Here is an 18749-nt window from a genome sequence, read left to right on the forward strand (position 1 = left end):
AATTTAGAGCTTATCATGGTAACATATATATATATAACTAAGCAATATCTTAATTTAAAAAAATAAAATAAAAGATAGCTTCATGAGGCAAGGATTTTGAATACTATCTACTCTGTCACCAAGATGATATATACACATACGTCTCCGACGGTTAACTCAAGTGGTAAGAGTTAGGAGACATAAAAGTTGAGTAAGATAAAAAGTGAATAGTACATGATTCGAACCCTGAAAAATGACTAATTTACTAACATTACTAATCACTAACATACATTTGCCTATAAAAAAAACACATACAGAAAATTTTGTAAGCCTTTCAAGCTTAAGAACTACACCCCTAATCAGTCCTACGTAGGATGACTAGAAACTCGACTAATTTCCAACTTCCGAGTGTAGTTTATTTCACCCAATTCTTGTATGAATAAGTTTAGGCTTAAATATGTTTGAATTCCTTGAAATTGAATTAGGTTCTTGAAAAATATCTCTAAAATGTTATCCCTGGGAATTTTTCTAATTAAGTTAAGCCATTTTGTCTATGTGTCATTAATTTTGACCAGTTAACGATCGAGTGACAAACCTAGTCAGCTGATGGTGTCCACGTAGATTTTTTCACGTTCTCTTTAAAAAAATTAAATCATATTTCACCTTGGTGGTTTAATTGCCTTTTAATGATATTCCTAAATTTTATCTTCCTTTTTTTTATTCCGTGATGCTCTAGCCTGAAAAACATTGGCTAGAAATGTATGAGGCATGCAGAAAGAAAATGAAGGTGAAAAAGGAAAAAGAGGCAGGTGGTGCAAGAGGTATATAGGAAGAACACTATATATGTCATTAATTTTTCTTTTGTTGGTTGATAAGAAAGCCCTTCTTTGATTTTTGGCAACGGTATTATAGCTAGTAATGTATGTAAAAAGTGATACAATTTTGTAATTTTAATTCTAGAATTGCTAACTGTTACATTAATTAACTAATTAGAGATCATAGGATAAAATGTGTTGTACATCACCATGTTGCTCACAATCAATCCTAATTCCTTTTACTACTTTCATATTGTGTGAGATCTTGAGATTATAGATCGAATTGGAAGAGTTTGACAATCTTCAATGAGTAAACATTATTAATCTCAATCTTCATTAAAATATATTTGGTGCATGCTGTGGTACCTTGACTCAATTCAAGGCGTGGTACCCAAAATGAGTTAAATTAGTCGTAAAAAATTATATATCCGTTAAAAGTTCGATTTTATTATATCATAGTAATGTAGTATTCCATTGTTAAAGACGTGAAATTTGTTTGTTGTGTTTTTTAACCTTTGTTATTCCGTCAAATATGGTCATTTGACGCGCATCGGTGCCACCATTGTTCATCTTCACTACTCGTCCATTTTTCATTAAAAAGTGAATTCTATGGAATGAAGTTAATTGAAAAGTAAAATAAAATTTGAAAATGTAAAATTTACGTTGAACAACATAGTAATAATCTATTAAATAACTTATTGTGGGTATCACACCCAGAAAAATTTATGGGTACCACAGAACTTACCAATATATTTACCACATAGCATGTTTAAGAATATGTCATTAATTTCTTGTTGAAAATATGTTACTCTGGCTATTCCTTCAATCTGAGTTTGGACAATATCAGATCAGCACAATGTAAATTGTTTATTTTACTCTTCTTCCTCCCATGCAGCATATAAAAACTACAAGAGGTGTGGTAATATACACAAACAATATCTAAATACAAGGTGCTGAACTTTCCAATGAGACACTTATTGCATATATATAGTTTATCCATCAACAAATTAATAGGAACACCAGAGCACAAATTTTTGAATGGGGGGTAAAACTGCATTTTCCCTCACAAGCCCTATAAAACTTTCTCCTTTTCTTCTTCTCCAGAAAACAAAAACATCAAAAGGAAACCAACATTACAAGAATTCAAATAAAGGAAAGTTCACTGAATTTTTTCTTTTAATATTATTAATTATCAATTTGTCCTCTATGCAGAAGCAGGAATGTGGTTGAACTGGTCACACCTACTCCTCACTTCTCCTTTCTTCCCAGTCTTCACACCATGCACAGAAAGCTTCTCCATTGCTTTTGCAAAGTCATGGAAGAATGCTTGCTCATCTTTTGCATAGAGCTCCACAATTGGCCTTGTCCTTGGGTCCGAAGCAAGAATAGCATCAGAGGACATTAGCACCACCCCTTTGAGCACATTCTGGAAGAATGCATTGTCGAATTTCCCTGGTGACCTCACATCATTGAATGCTGCCATTGTAGGGTCATGGGTGTAATTCTGGCAAATCTGCAATACCATAGAGGATATCATTGTGTATATTTTGTATGATTTGTTTTCTATTGTCCTATTATTTGTTTCCTAGTTTCTTCCTATATTGGGATTAGATACTGATTATCTGTATTTGTGTGCTAGCTTATTTATTATCATGTTAGAAATATAATGTAAATCTCTCATGTCTCATTTATTCAATAATTAAGCTTTTGAGATAATTTATTCTATTAATGTCTCTGTAACCAAATGATTTAAAGTTCGTTTCTAATAAAAAAATTTGAATTTATTCACATTATAGATGAAATATACCCAACAACTTAAGTTTCTTGTACAATTAGTTCATGACATAACTATAACTTGTATCTGAGATATTTTACCTTAGTTATTGGTAATTTCCATTAATTAGCATAATTATTGGAAACTTATTAGGTGATAGAGTCTACATTTTTATCTATTTCATGTCTTATTATTTGTAACGCCAGTAAAATTGTGTCATGTCATTTAAAAGTCATCCATGTGAGGTTATAATAATTGTATTCATTAACTTTTTTCAATTGACAATTTGACATAACCTTTTCTAATTGACATGACACACAATTTTATCGATGGGACGAGAAATGAGACACTGGAAAATTTCAATCCACAATAATATGTAGCAATTTAGTCTCAATTTACCTTCCTCAACCCTGCAGCAAGCTTTGGGTGCATGGTAGGGTCAACCTCAGTGGTCTTGCTGAAGTTGAAGATCCTGTTGCTGAATTCCTTGCAGTGAGTGAAACCAATGGTGTGTGCACCAGTGAGAGCCACCATCTCTTTGATAGTCAAACCCTTTGAGGTGAACTTTTCGATGATCTGATCCATGTTCATGTACTGGTTTGGAAGATTTGATTCAATTCTTGAACCATCAGAGATAAGGCTATCCTTCCTCCCAAGCCTCACATTGTAATAGGGTCCACCCACCATTTTCACAAGGTCCCTTGTGGCCTGAGCTATAATGTCAGAGCAGGACACAACACCAGGGCATGCTAGCTCCAGAGCATTCTTGATTTTCTGGATAATGTCGAAGGCGTCACCGGAGAGGGAGAGGTTAGACTCAGAGTCTCTCTCTGCATGGGGGTTGTAGGCGGTGGAGGTGACGAGAAGGGAAGCGTCACAGCCGCCGGAGATACAGTCATGGAAGAAGAGGCGGAGGATGCCAGGGGCGGTGGTGGGGCTGGTGCTTTGTTTGTTGAAGACTTGTTCAGTGACGATTCTGTTGAAGTCAGGGCATGTTTTCTTGTAGTAGTCCACGTTGAGCTTGGCGGAGGAGAAAGGGATGGAGAGGAAGAGGAGGAAGAGGATTGGTAAAGGGAAAGGGGAAGCCATGATGGAAATTGAAGGGAAGGAAAATAGAAAAAAATGACTCACTACTCTCACAAAGAGAAGGGTCAAGAGGGAAGAAGAGACCTGTTTATGATCTTCCTCTCTTGGGTTGGCTTTGGAAAGAAAATGAGAACACCTTTGGGATGGATAAGAGGGGAATGCATAAGAAGATTGCTAAGTTTGGAGGGAAAATGGGAGGAAATGGTGTGGAAGGGAGGGGTTTAAGGAGCTTTTTTTGTTATGTTTTTGTGACTTCAAATTTCAATTCATTGGTTGGTTTTATGGTGTGTGCTATTTTTGCATGTTCAATTTGGTTCTTTTCTCTTTTGCTTGGTCAATGGAGTTCTTTTGCATGCTATTTTTGGAATCTCAAGCTCAAATTGAAATCATGAAGGCAAGGATTCATTGTTGAAACAGGGAAGAGTGAGTGTCATGAATTCAGGGGAATTTCTGGTTTGTCTTGGTGTTTATTATTACAACCTGGTTATTGAACGTAGAATGCGCTTGTCCAAAAAATCCCAACAATGAGGAGGGATATTTATTATATGAGGAGGGCATTGAAATTTCCTAATGAGTAGATCAAATGTATAATAGTAATTCATAAAATATTTATATATGCTTTTTTATATGAGATGAAGATTAAAACATGATTTAATTTGAGCTTTTATATATGATGACAGTAATAATGAAGTCTTATTTCATTTGTGTACCAAAAAAGTTTTTGTTCCATTTGACAGTGTGACATGTTGATAACTAATGAAGTGTGACATGTTGATAACTAATGACTAGAATTTGAAAAGAAAGTCAAGTTACCGACCGTTAAGTTCGTCCGTATGATGCTAGTAATTTCAAATTACGGTAGTTTTGGTCATTGTGTTGATAACTTTTCCATAACAAAAAAATTACCGATGACCGAGTTCTTCGATAAAAGTTTGGTTGACACTTCATTTTCACCCACGAGAGATAGAAATATGAGAGAAAAAAAAATGATATGTGATATGATAGTAAAAGAGGAGGGAATTAAAAAGAGAAATTAGGTTGAAATCAAATGAAAGAGAAGATGATATTATATGAATCGAAACATTTAATAAATCATATTAAGATTGGGAAAAGTATAAATTTCATTGAGTTGTTTCAAGATTTCTTTGAAATTTCACAAAAAAACAATGACAATTTCTTTCAACTAACAACACCCAATTTGTCCGACTCATATCTCAATTTTAGTTTTAATTTTATTTAAAAATAATAATTAGTTAGTTAAGATACAAATAGAAAAGTTGAAGTCATTGGGAGATTGTTGTTCGAATCATTCGATACATAAAAGGGTTATCTGGAAAATGACTTGTTGATATTGATATAGCACATACTAGTATTATTATTTAGATGCACATTATATGTAGAAATCTCATCTCCTAGAAGAACAAGAAGCAAAGTGTTGTTGCTAGATCAAGCCTTGCAGTTGAGTATCATGTCATGTCACATGCAACATGTGAGCTCTTGTGGTTGAAGCACTTACTTGAAGAGTTTAACTTTTGCGCGATTGGTCTTATGGAGTTAGTATGTTACAACCACTTAACTTTACATCTTTTTTCTAATCCGTTTTTTACGAAAGAACGAGACATATAGAAATTTGTTGTAATTTTATTAGATAAAAGATTCTTTATTACACTATCAAAACTTCTTCTATTTGCTCTAAAGACCGGTGACCAATCAATTGAAATTTTTACTAAATTTTTGTAAGGTTCTAGGAAATAAAATATATACATGTGACAAGCTGAATGCATACAAATTATATTCTATAGTGTGCGCGTAAATATAGATTACATATATTTTTGTATTTTTTAAACGTATATTTCATTTTTTTTACTTTAATTATATAGATATTTCTTTTTTGAAAGCAATTATATAGATAAATTACTTTATCCTCTTGTAACCAAAAAATTACTTTATCCTCTCTTTATTTTAGGCGATTGCTATCATAAACTATGACTATGTTTGACACGTTTAGCTGAAAAACTAGCTGATAGTTGAAAAACTAACTCATAGCTGAAAGTTGATAAGCTAGCTGAAAGCCGAAAAGCTACGTAATTGTAACAAAAGTGTTTGGTAAAACTAGCTGTTGAACAAGCTGAAATTGTAAAATGACATAAAATGACATACTTGTATAATTATTTTTATATTTAACATTACTTTATTTTCACATTAATACCTATAGGATATTAATATTAAAATTATTATAACTTTAAATATTTTAATTTGACTCAATTTATTTATCATCTTTTTTTTTTGATCAAAATTTATTTATCATCTTAAAAATAGGTTTTCCGAAGGAACAAAAAAAATCATCTTAAAAATATAATATTAATTTTTACTTATTTTATTTTAACAATAATACCTATATGTGAAATTTTAATAAAATAATAAGGATAAAAATGACAATAAATTCAATAAGCTATAAGCTACCTCAGATAGCTTATAACTTAAAGCTTTAAGCTACTGAAATAAGCTCCTTTACCAAACACTTTTATAGAGCTTTTAAGCTAGTCAAATAAGCTTTAAGCTAATCAAATAAGCTATAAGCTAGCTGAAATGGCATGTTTAGCTGATAAGCTAGCTGAAAGCTGAAAGCTTATAAGCTAGCTGATAGCTGAAAGCTGATAAGCTAGCTGAAAACTGATAGCTGAAAGCTGAAAAGCTACGTGATTGAAACAAAAGTGTTTGGTAAAACTAACGGTTAAACAAGCTGAAATTATAAAATGACATAAAAGGACATACTTATATAATTATTTTTATATTTAACATTACTTTATTTTCACATTAATACCAATATGATATTAATATTAAAATTATTATCACTTTAAATATTTTTATTAACTCCAGTTATTTATCATCTTAAAAATATAATATTAATTTTTATTTATTTTTATTAATATAATATTTATAATACTTGTGGTGCGCAGCGGTGTGGCGGGAACTGCATACATAAGTGTGAGGGGAAAATAAGTTTAATGTTTTTATAAATATATAAGGGTAATGGTAGAATTTTAATAAAATAATAAGGATAAAAATGAGAATAAATTTAATAAGCTGTAAGCTATCTGAGATAGCTTATAGCTTAAAGCTTTAAGCTACTAAAATAAGCTCCTTCACCAAACACTTTTGAAGAGCTTTTAAGCTAGTCAAATAAGCTATAAGCTAGCTGAAATGACATGTCAAACATAGCCATGTCAACAAATCCGCGAGCTTCTCCGTCGTAGCTGGCATGCCTCAGCACGTGGTATTCCTAGGGAGCGTAACATGGTAGCAGACGCTTTAGCCAAGTATGCGTGAGTGTGGAGATTGCCTTCGGCGTTTGTAGTGTCCTTGCTTTGCTAGAACTGTTAGATTAGTTTGTTAGTTGTTTATTTTCCATTTGTAAAAGAAAAAACTATGAAATTACTCGTGTATATTTATATTGTACTCAATAAGCACTTTATTTAAGTGATTTTACTGACATCACAGATTAATAAAACGTTTTTTCCGTTGTGTTGTGCACTTGTGCTCGTGTCTGAACTCCAAAGCAACACTCTCTACGTATCGATTGGGATCTCGACGGTGGCTCCCGATCCGCCACCGTCCGATCTTCTCCTCCTCCGCTTCAGCCGCCGCCGTTCCGAGATCTGAATTCAATCTCTCTCTCTCTCTCTCTCATAACAGGTTCCAATGCTAATCACTCCCTTTCACTCTCTTCACATTCAATACCAATACCTTCAATCTCTATATGCGCCAATTTCCAATTTCCATCTCTGTAGTGTAGTCCTCTTGAATGTAACATGAACAGATTTGAAATTAGGGATAATTTTTCAATCGATCTCGATTTGCAATTTCATATAAGCATTTCCAGAAAATCACGTCACTCTGTGAATTGTAGTAGAGTTTATGCTTGGAAAATTTTTGAGGGTTTCTTATGATTTTCTTGTTAGTGTAGACTGTGGAGTAATGCCATACATTAAGCATGCTAAATGAATTTGTAGTTGCAGAGTTAACATTTTTTGTCTTGATTTCCTGAGTTTCATGATTTTTCTGATTAAGTTCCTCAAATTGGATCCAGTATATTGGACTATTGGCACTTTTGAGATGCTCTGCTTGTTTATGTTAGTTATCTTGTAACCTGAAGTGATGATTAACGCGATTTTATACAGTTCTTCGTCGACCGAAGGAGAATTAGAGACATGGAAATCAACAATTGGCATAAGGAGCTTACCTATGATAATTGGGTACCTGTCGCTGTATCCGGTGCACGCCCACCTGCTCGCTACAAGGTTTTTCTTTGGTGTCTGACCCTTTTCCTTATTTTTGTTAGAGGATGGTAGAAAAGTAAAAGGAAGACAATGCAAGACCTTTTTAACAAAGAAAGGAAAATAATTTATGATTCGGTCTTGTTACGAGTTATTTTGCTTTTGATCCTCTGTTATTATTGGTATATTAACGGAACTCCTTCCTTATGCTTGGGCTAGATATTTATTTAGTTATTTTTACTTTTATTGCAGCATGCTGCAGCAGTAGTTGATGAGAAATTGTACATTGCTGGTGGGAGTCGTAACGGTCGGAACTTATCTGATGTTCAGGTATTGGGTGTGCTCAGATGCGTCTAAATCTTGGTATATTTGTAATCTGTATTCTGAAATGGTTAATATGATTGAGCTGTTTGCAGGTGCTTGACTTCAGAAGTTTGACATGGTCTTCTCTGCGACTAAAAGCAAATGATGGAAAAGATGATGACATCTCACAGGAAATTCTTCCAGGCATTTCTGGTCACAACATGGTAAAATTTTGTAATACACAACTCTCTGCATGTGCATATATATTGTGGTTTGCAATCTTACTTTCTTCGGTTTGGCAATTGATGAACCTTGAGATTTGGTAACCATCTGGAAATTTGATTTGTTCTGATAGAGACTTGGAAATTTCTGCAGATTAGGTGGCGGGAGAAACTACTACTTCTTGGTGGCAGTTCAAGGGATTCTTCTGATACATTAACAGGTTGGTATTTGTACAATGTTTTTCAAAATTGGGTTTTTTTTTTATAAGTGCCTGATTTATTTCTTATCCGTGTATAGCATATTATAACATGGTTTGTTACATAGGCAACTCACACAATGTTCGCTGGACTTCTTGCAGTTCGTTACATTGACATTGAAAGAAGCCAGGTTGGAGTTATCAAGACCTCTGGAAGTGTCCCTGTAAGTGTTGACTGTTGATTGATTTACTGTCTGAAGTTCTGTCCGTGGGTGTAAATTTTTGTTTGGTTACGGTCTTAAATATCCTATTTTAAATGGTTTTAATGTAAATTTGGTTTTTCATGGAGGCAAATTGTGTCTTTGATCCATGTAGCTAACTGCTATACTGTGATAACGGTTGGTTGATGCTGTTGTTTTATCTTCTTTACAATGCTTTTTGCTTTTCTTTTTGAATTATATTGGATATTCAATTTGAGAAGAATGTCTTCTTAATATCTACATATGCAATGTGGGAGGCACTTTAGTTTTGGTTAAATAGATATTTGAGTGTTTTTAATTTATTTTTCCAGGTAGCCCGTGTGGGACAGTCTGCAACACTGGTTGGTTCTAGAGTGATATTGTTTGGTGGAGAAGATATGGGCAGGAAACTGTTGAATGATGTCCATGTTCTTGATCTCGAAAGTATGACTTGGGATATGATTAAAACTACGTAAGTAATATCTATTTTACACTTTCAGAAAATATTTTTTCATGCCTTAGAGATATTCCTTGTGACCATACCATTTTTGTGCATTTTGATAGGCAGACACCTCCAGCTCCTAGATACGATCATGCAGCTGCTATGCATGGAGAGCGGTACCTTCTGGTTTTTGGTGGTTGCTCTCATTCTGTCTTCTTCAATGATCTTCATTTATTAGACTTGCAAACAGTAAGTGAATATTAGTTCCAATTTTTTTTCACATGATTGATTAAATCAAAGTATTAATAAGCTTGTTTCTTCCATTCTGGGGTGATCAGATATTGCTGCATGTTAAGTGCACCGAAAAGTATTTTTGATATGATACTGTTAGTCTGCTTATTACCCAAGTTTACACTAGGAAGAAATAGAAGGACTGTAGTGACTTAAGGCATGTATGCATTGTCAGGAGATAGCGGCAAATGTTATTCCCTCTCTGATTGTAGAATCAGAGTAATCTAATTTCAGGGAAATAATATCTCTTGTGACAATGGGATGCCTATGTGACATTGAAAGAGAGTGAAAGTGAATGATGAATTTGAGAAGATTGGGTTGAAGGTGACGAGGGGAGGACTTGAAGGTACATGTGTGAATTGAGTGTAAAATTTGGGAAAGAGGCAGCAGACCCCTCAAAGAGTCTGTACTATCTATTTGGTTGACCACATAGATTGGTTGTCACATCCTATTCCCAAAAGGATGGGCAAGTTGGTTTGAGTCTTTATGAATCAGACATTCTTTTTCTCAGTTTTCTTGTTTATTTATTGGTGGTGGCTACTAAAACAGAGAGGAGAGTGAGACCATGAGAGGACCTTCTGTTATATAGACCTTTATTTATTAGTTATTACTGATACCATGGAATAAAAACGAACAACTTCAATCTTCCTTTGAAACTTCATATTTATTTCGAAATTATATTTCCCTATCCTGAAAATTGCTCAGTTTTTGGCCATTGATCTTCACGGTAGCTCTTTTCCCCCATTCTTACAATTTTAGCATCAACAATCTAATGATCTAATAATCTCATTTGGTTCAGATGGAGTGGTCTCAACCACAAACTCAAGGTGATTTAGTATCTCCCAGGGCTGGACATGCTGGCATCACTATTGATGAAAGCTGGTTCATAGTTGGTGGTGGAGATAATAAAAGTGGTATGTAAGCATTTTTTTTCTTAATTTAAAAGTAATAGTATTAGAGAAGTAGTGAAATTCAAATAAATGGAAGTTAAATACTCCTCAAATGGCAAAGTTAAGAGAAGAAAAGATATGTGGTAAGAAAAAAGAGAATCAATAATGTTGCATGGAAGTCCACTCAATATGCGTGTTAGAAATAATAACTAGCTTCTAACTGCATTGAGTTTAGAACTAGCATGAAACCATAAACAAAATCGAACCTCAAAGCAAATTTTGGGAGAAAAGATTCCCTTAAGGATGTGGGCATTCTGCTTCAACTAAATATACCAGAGAACTACATAAACCATACTTAAAAAATATAGGCCTCCTGATTTTGATTAAAACCTTAAGTGAACCATTAAAAACTTCTTAAAAGTGGTTGGGGTAGGTAAATTTAATATTGGCTTCAATTATGCATACATTTTACTGTTTGTGCATGTCTGATGATTTTCAAAACACAGGTTGCCCTGAAACCCTGGTGTTAGACATGTCTAAGCTTGTTTGGTCAGTATTGGCTGTTGTGAAGCAAAAAGATCCACTTTCTAGTGAGGTAATTACTTGATACAATCTATCTTTTTATATTTTGAATATATTTAGGCATGTTGGAGAGGATTGCATTTTCTCTATTCTAAGATATATTAGAGTTGACTGCCATACCAATGATCTATATTTTGAATATGACCATATATCTATTGGGTTTTGAGTCTATCGCAGGAAATTTCTTTTGCCTTTGATCAAGGAATTTGTTTTTTTTTGAATCTTAAGTTTCTGTTGATTGGGATAAAGTTACATTTCTTTTGATGATAAAAGCTTGAGAGCCTATATAGAAAAAGAACGAAAGTGGGACCTTGACTTTTTTATAGGTTGCTAAGTAACTCAATCAAAATGGGTGGGGTTCTGTTTATATGTAATTAAATATGATAATATTTGTGAGCAATTGCTTGGACAATAAAAGTGCGATAATGATTAAGGCCCTGTTATATTAATGCACATTCTTTATATAATGATTTACATATGATGTACCCGTCAAAAAAAAAGATTTACATATGATGTAAGTATTTATTGCTGATCAGGGTCTTAGTATCTGCTCAGCATGGATTGATGGAGAAAAGTATTTGTTAGCTTTTGGTGGCTACAATGGGAGGTATAGCAATGAGGTATGTAAGATTCTACATCTCAACAGTGGATACTTAAAATGCAAACGTGGATGAGTGAAGATAGAAATAAAAATAAGACCAGAACAAAGATTTCTGGGAGAAACTTGGAGAGAATATTACATAAAATCGCCTGAGGTTGTTTGTTTATGTTAAAAGTAGACCAATGGAGGAGGCTTTAGTTAGTGTTATAGCATTCAGTATGTAACTTCAGTTGTAATTTAGTGTTAGTAATCAGTAGTATGTGACTGTGCGTAACTGCAGTAGTATGTAACTGTTAGAAACTGAAGCAGTTAAAATTTGATATTTAATATGAACAATGCCCAATAGCATCAATTATCCATCTAGGATCTAGTGAGATAAGGTTTGTTGTGTCAAACAAATTTACTGTCGAATTCAACTAAACTGATTTCTACCTGGCATTATGTATTGCAAATGGCATGTTATCACTGCATTCCAAATTTGTTAGTTTTACATCTTATAAATGCAAGTTTTAAACTAAAATTTTGGTGTACCATATAGTGGATCCTATGGCTGATGGCTGGGCCTCTTGTAAATTTAGGTTTTTGTTATGAGACCCAAGGCAAAGGACTTCTTGCGTCCCAAGATTTTCCAGTCACCAGCAGCCGCTGCAGCAGCAGCTTCTGTTTCTTCTGCTTACGCATTGTCTAAATCTGAGCAGTTGGATTTCATGCAACTAGATGATACAAACTCCAAGTCACCTATAAATGGTCTTCCTCAAGATGATGATATAGATAAAGTTGAAGCCATTAAAGAAGATAAAAGGTTATTAGAACTGTCAATTGCAGAAGCCAGGGCTGAAAATTCTAAGCTTGGAGGTCAGATAGACGAAGTAAATAATACTCACACTGAATTGACCAAGGTATGTATTATGGTTTTCCTGTGAAGTTGCACTATAATTTAATTGGTAACTGTAGTTTTCATTGTGAAATATGTATTTCAGGAACTCCAATCAGTCCAAACCCAACTTGCGGCTGAGAGGTCAAGATGCTTTACCCTGGAGGTTAAAATTCCTTAACACTTTCCTATTTTTGAAAGTATATTATGGCTTTATGGTGTTGTAGGATTTGAATATATTGATACTGTTTGTTTCCAGGCCAAAATTGCAGAACTCCAAAAGTTGCTGGAATCAATGCAGTCTGTGGAAGATCAGGTACAGGCTCTTCGGCAAAAGAATTCTGCTCTGGACCAGGAGCTTGCTGCAACTGCTCAGAGGCAGAATTCTGGTGGAGGTTGGCGATGGTTTGGTGGGAGTGAGAAATGAAAATCATGAAGGAAACACCTGCTAAAGGTGATTTGGGAGTTGAGTCCGAGAAACCTCAACTTTCTTGCAAGCGGCAGACTGTTACAGAACTTTTGCGGTGTTTTTGTTGTGTGTTGAAATCGTAAGATGCTGAACTCCAATTTTGATGCACTGAAACTGTCATGTGTCAAGAGATGGGTACATAAGTTTTTTTTGTTGGTATTTGTAATTCAAACTTTATACAGGTTTACATTTGTCTGATTCATTTCATGCTCATCTTTCCATTACATCCTATAGGATTTACTTTTATCTCATTCATTTGAGTGTATATTGATATCTTATGTTTAATTCCATTTCAATTTAATTAACCAGTACGTTCAATGGCTTGAGGAATTGGTTTTAAGCATGGTGGTATTATTTTGAGCACACCTATGTTATCATCCTATAGAATTATTTGATTTGGAGACATATGGAACTCCCGTTGCCTCTTTTCACTCACTGGGTAGTCCTTTATGTTGACACAAAATTCACGCATGCCACAAAAAAATCAAAAGGACATTGAGTTTCCGAGTTGAATTATGATCTCACTGTCTAGTGAGTGGGGAGTTGATTCTTTTCCTTTTGCCCAAATGCTTTTACACACCCAAGAGTTTAATGAAACATGGAATCTCTACTGACAAATTGAAACTCTAAGCTTGCATAAGTAAGTCTAGAACTAGCAACTTCAGCTATGCGTTCACATTCCACAGGAGCTGTAACCAATTTTCATGACAGTTGATGGGCACAAAAAGAAAAGTGGAAAAAGAAGCACTAAAATAGAAGGCCATTTTCCTAGTTCCAACTGAAGTAGGAGGCCTCTTTTTTCTTTTCACTTATGAACGACTCTTCATTGACTAGAGACACAGGAAAACATTCAGGTGAACTAACACTTGAACCAAGGTTTATCATAACTTGGAGACAAGTTGATTTTTGTTTTGAGAAACAAGATTCTTGCGCAATATCTTTCCAGCAGTTGACCTTGGAATAGTGTCAATGAAACTCACCCTTCTCACTTTCTTATATGGAGCAACCTGTAAAATTATCGAGTTTAGTTTGAGTTTAAAGAAAGAGGCTAACTAAATGCATGTTTGGATTAGGGTTGTCAGAATCGGTTGTGGATAAAATTAATTTTGATAAAATTGATAATGGTAAAAGTGAGCAGAAACGGGAGTGATTTATGTTAACACAATTTATTAAGTTCATTGCAGAAGCTAGGATTTGTAGCATCGCCCCCGAATCAATTTTGGAGCTAGAATCAATTGTGAAAACATCCAATATCCAAAACATGATTCCGACACTAGAGAATCAATTTTAGCACTACAAACGTGAATCCAAACATGCTCTAAAATGATCATGGAGAAGAGAGAAGGCAGGAGCTAAGAGTTACCTGGCCAGCAACAAATTGAATGACTTGGTCTTCTGAGAGTTCAGAACCAGCTGCTTTCACCACATATGCCATTGGTATCTGTCCAGTTTCTTCATCTTCAACCCTGAAATATATCTCTCCACATGAGAAAATCAAGGATAGAATGAAAATGAAATTGAAAAGAAAACTTGTTGAGGATAACACACGGTATAACTGCTGCATCAACAATAAGTGGATGACTTAGCAGCAAAGATTCAAGTTCTGCTGGAGCCACCTGCAACAAGAAATCCAAATATGCATAAACGAAAACTGAAGAAAGTTCTAATTTCCAAACTCATTGATACCTCAAAACTTAACAAAGTTACTGATATTCAACTATTGAAGACTGAAACTATTATGGCTTTGAGTACCTGATACCCTTTGTGTTTGATTAGCTCCTTGATTCGTTCAACCACATGAACAAATCCATTCTCATCAATATAACCAAGATCACCACTCCTCAACCAACCTTCTGAATCAACTGTTGCAGTTGTCGCCTCCACATTTCCTAGATACCCTTTCATGATAGTAGGACTTTTCAGCCATAACTCTCCTTCCTTAAGAGGAGGCAAAGGCTTTCCTGTTTCAGTGTCCACAACTTTTGCACAAAAAGTTGGAATCAGCTTCCCACATGATCCTAAATGAGCTTTAGCATCTTTGTCTGATACAAAAAATGATGTTGCACCACAACTTTCTGTTAGCCCATAACCTTGCCTTAGCTCCATCCAAGGAAACACCTTTCTGAACTCCTGTGCCATTTCCTTACTCAGAGGTGCAGCCCCTGAACCCACCCTTCTCAAACTTGACAAGGCACACCCAATTTTGCTTGCAGATTTCACTAGTCCATGGATCACTGGTGGCACTGCTGGTAAGTTATTAACTTTGTACTTCTGGATTGCAATGATCATAGCTTGGAAGTCAAATTTCTGCATCAGAATTGTTGTAACACCAACAGACAACAATCCCAATCCAAAGAATACTAGTCCATAGATGTGGAACATTGGAATGAAGGCCAAGAAAACATCATCTTGTGATGCAGATACATCAGCAGACCATGAGAGTAGTTTCATTATGGAAATGAGATTTGCATGAGTCAAAACCACACCTTTGCTTACACCGGTTGTCCCGGAAGAGTAAAGTATAGCAGCAGTGTCTGATTGTGCCACAAGAACATGCGGAAACAACTCAGGTGAATCATAGCAACCTTCTATTAACTCTTCAACTGATAACATGTTCTTATCAGATGGACGAGAGGTGATAATTGTCGGTACCCCGCTTCGGACTAATTTGTGAAGCTCTTCTGGTGCTGAGATGGCTAGTTTAGCACCTGAATCATGCACTTGCTTGGCAATTTCTGACTCAGTGTTGAGGGGGTTGGCAGTGGTGAGAATTGCTCCAACTGATAACACTGCTAAACATATGGTTGAATACAAGATTGAGTTTGGGGACAAAACAAACACTACATCCCCTTTCTTAACCTCAAGTCCATGGAACAAAGCTGATGCAAGGGAATAAATAGAGCGGCGAAGCTCGCCGTAGCTTACTCTCTGATCAGTAGCTGAGTCAATGAATGCAATTCTTGCATCAGCAAGGTCTGCATGTGGGAAGTGTGATAGCACAAGATTGGCAGTGTTGAGGTTAGGATTTGTTGGGATTTCATGCTTGGTGCCAAGGCTAACTAGAGAGTGATAAATGCCTGTTCTTGAATTGTAGCCACTGCTGTTATCAAATGGAGGGAGAGATTGACCAGATTCTTCTTCAATGGATGATGACCAAACTTCCTCTGATCCTGACATGATTCTTCTTCTCTTGACAATGTTGTGAGGATGAGGCAAAATGAGAGTGAACCTTAAACAACTTATATACAATGCTTCACTTTGTTAAGTAATAGGAGCAACATTGTTAACTATGTCAGTTGTAGTGAGGACAAGATTAATGAGAAAACTATTTTTTCTTTCTTTCTGAATTTTATGTTGCCGGCCAGGAGAGTGATAGGTATTAAGTAGCTAATGGATTTATACTTGAAGCTGTGTGCAGAGGCCAAGAGAAACAATTGAAAAAATGAATTTTGTCTTGTTTATTGTTATTTCTTCTTGTCTTGTTAAACAAAAATAATGTATTGGAAATATCTAACATCTCAATGGGACAGCGACTCTTTGTTCTTTCAGGGCTCAAGTTGAAATCAGACAATACTTTAAATGAAAACTCCGATTATGAGAAGAATTTGAAAGTCATGACACAAGATAGCATTTGAATAGTGAAGCCTGGCATGTGAGTATTTATTCCCTAAGAACTTGAAGATTTGATTTAATTGTATAGCATATTCTTTTGGTGCTGTGAGTAAAGAAACAAAGAAAATAAAAGCTAACAACTTTCTAGGGAACACAGTCCCTATGAGGCTATGATCATCAACCAAAGGTGAAGAAGACACATATCCAGTTAGATTGCGTTAAAATTTAACTTTTTATTAAAATGAGAGCAAGGGTCAAACTACAAAACAACTTGGTTATAGTGGCTCTTATACCATATCATATATACAAATTATTCCAAATGTTTAAAAACTTAAATAAAAACACATTGAATAATTTTATATTATATTTCTAACAATTCCAACTTTGCAGTAGGAACATTGATGATCACTAAATCCTCTTCATGGCTCCTCAAACGTTTCAACATAATCAGCACATTGGTTTCCTTCCATGGAACATCAACATCTAATGGTTGCATATTTATGACAAAAATTCAGCTCCCCTCCATCAACAAGCTTCAAGGCTTCATGTGATTCATGAAGGCAGACTAACCTTTGGAGACCTTGTTCTATCACTTCTATGGTTGCTTCATACCTTGACACAATTAGCCATAATATTGGCGCGTAGCAGCTGGGAATTGGTTGTGAATCAGCTTTGACTTTAGCTGTGAATCAGCTTCAACCCAAGATGCATCTTCCTCTGGTCGGCGGCAGACCGATCACTGCCGTTGAGCAGTGCCGCCGTAAAGGGAGGTGCAGCAGTGCTTCTCCATCACCCTATTTTTATTTGATTATTTTGACCATCCAACATGAAACAAAGGAATCATGGTGTAAATTGGTATCATATATATATATATATATAGAGAATTGAAAGCATATTTAGTCTTCAATTTTGATCTATAAAACCATGCATAGATTATTTATTTGTAAAATCTGAGTTATAATGTTTGACAAAACTATCATTGTATATTAGGCCAGTTTGTCTATATTAGTATTTACCATAATAATATTCTTTTATTACAGAAGGGGCGAAATGCAAACTAACTTCTCAAGGTATTACAATTATCTTCAACCTTCCCAAGTTCTTGCTTTGTAAATTTGAGGGTCAAACATTAACATATTATTAGAGGTCATGTAAAATGCAAAAGTAATTCCACCCTTTGCCTAACTTTACAGATATTCAATATGCAAGTACAAAAGCACGACACTATACTTATATACTGCACATCAAAGTCAAACATACGTACGCTATGCTAGGAAAGGGTTGGAAGGAATTTTGCATGCTACATGTCTCCAATGAGGAAAGGAAGGGCGAGAGGACTTGGAGGAGGGTGGTGGGGAAGAAGGAGGAGGATGGTGGTTATGGGTGAGGAGCAAAGCGGAGCTCATAGTGTAAGAGCAAGAGGAGAGAAAATATTATAACTTGTTTGCCACTTACTACATCTCACTATATATAAAGACCCAACCTCACACAATAGGGACCTTAGCGTCATTTTAACTTTGACAGAGAAAAAAAAAGATTTTAATACGAATAAATAGGAAGAGTGTGCGTGGGCATCAATTTACTCATCAGATTCAGTTGATTTATTTATGATGAAGCGTGTGGAAAAGGATAACTTTTCTGAAAAGATTTTAATGTACAAAACTATCATCGTATATTGGGCCGGTTCGTCTATATTAGTATTTACCATAATAGATTTTTTTATAACAAGGGGCAAAAAGCCCAGTTTCAACTTCTAAAGGTAATTATGGTAAATTAATAATGTTGTGTTAATTTTTTTTTTCCATCGAAAAATGAGAGAAATTAATTATATGACACGAATTGCATAAAGAAATTGAAAGAAAAATATGTAGAAATGATATATCAGAAAAAATAAAGTGTGAATGTTATTACTCTATGATAAATATTCAAATTTTTAAAAGTATTTAATGTAACTAGATGACGATGAGTTATTGAAGCCAAATTTTTTCATTGGGTCATTTGGACAACTCCTTAACACTTCATTTTATATTACTAGCGGAATTACCCATGCCCTGCACGGGTGACTTTTGTTATTTATAATTTAAATTTCGTGTAATA

The 18749-nt window shown here is 34.8% G+C and overlaps 3 protein-coding genes across 3 annotated transcripts; 1 reads left to right on the forward strand and 2 right to left on the reverse strand.

Annotated features, from left to right (window-relative positions):
* Nucleotides 1-1748: 1748 nt before the first annotated feature.
* LOC130721465 (peroxidase 6-like) lies at nucleotides 1749-3799 on the reverse strand. Its single transcript, XM_057572262.1, has 2 exons — nucleotides 2968-3799; nucleotides 1749-2307 (listed from the first exon to the last, which is right to left on the reverse strand). The coding sequence occupies exons 1-2, from the start codon at nucleotides 3655-3657 to the stop codon at nucleotides 1999-2001; spliced, it is 999 nt and encodes a 332-aa protein (XP_057428245.1). The 5' UTR covers nucleotides 3658-3799; the 3' UTR covers nucleotides 1749-1998.
* A 3365-nt stretch (nucleotides 3800-7164) lies between these two features.
* LOC130717700 (acyl-CoA-binding domain-containing protein 6) lies at nucleotides 7165-13366 on the forward strand. The gene is made up of 14 exons (XM_057568038.1): nucleotides 7165-7350; nucleotides 7836-7955; nucleotides 8184-8261; nucleotides 8348-8458; nucleotides 8610-8676; nucleotides 8815-8876; nucleotides 9224-9363; nucleotides 9456-9582; nucleotides 10424-10538; nucleotides 11021-11109; nucleotides 11633-11716; nucleotides 12276-12596; nucleotides 12678-12737; nucleotides 12831-13366. Exons 2-14 carry the CDS (start codon nucleotides 7866-7868, stop codon nucleotides 12996-12998), a joined length of 1512 nt encoding a protein of 503 aa, XP_057424021.1. The 5' UTR covers nucleotides 7165-7350; nucleotides 7836-7865; the 3' UTR covers nucleotides 12999-13366.
* Nucleotides 13367-13685: 319 nt separating this feature from the next.
* LOC130717699 (probable CoA ligase CCL5) lies at nucleotides 13686-16319 on the reverse strand. The gene is made up of 4 exons (XM_057568037.1): nucleotides 14793-16319; nucleotides 14589-14656; nucleotides 14404-14506; nucleotides 13686-14047 (listed from the first exon to the last, which is right to left on the reverse strand). The coding sequence occupies exons 1-4, from the start codon at nucleotides 16215-16217 to the stop codon at nucleotides 13922-13924; spliced, it is 1722 nt and encodes a 573-aa protein (XP_057424020.1). The 5' UTR covers nucleotides 16218-16319; the 3' UTR covers nucleotides 13686-13921.
* Between the last annotated feature and the right edge of the window lie 2430 nt (nucleotides 16320-18749).

Source organism: Lotus japonicus, chromosome 5 (genome assembly GCF_012489685.1).
Source record: "Lotus japonicus ecotype B-129 chromosome 5, LjGifu_v1.2".
NCBI lineage: Eukaryota > Viridiplantae > Streptophyta > Magnoliopsida > Fabales > Fabaceae > Lotus > Lotus japonicus.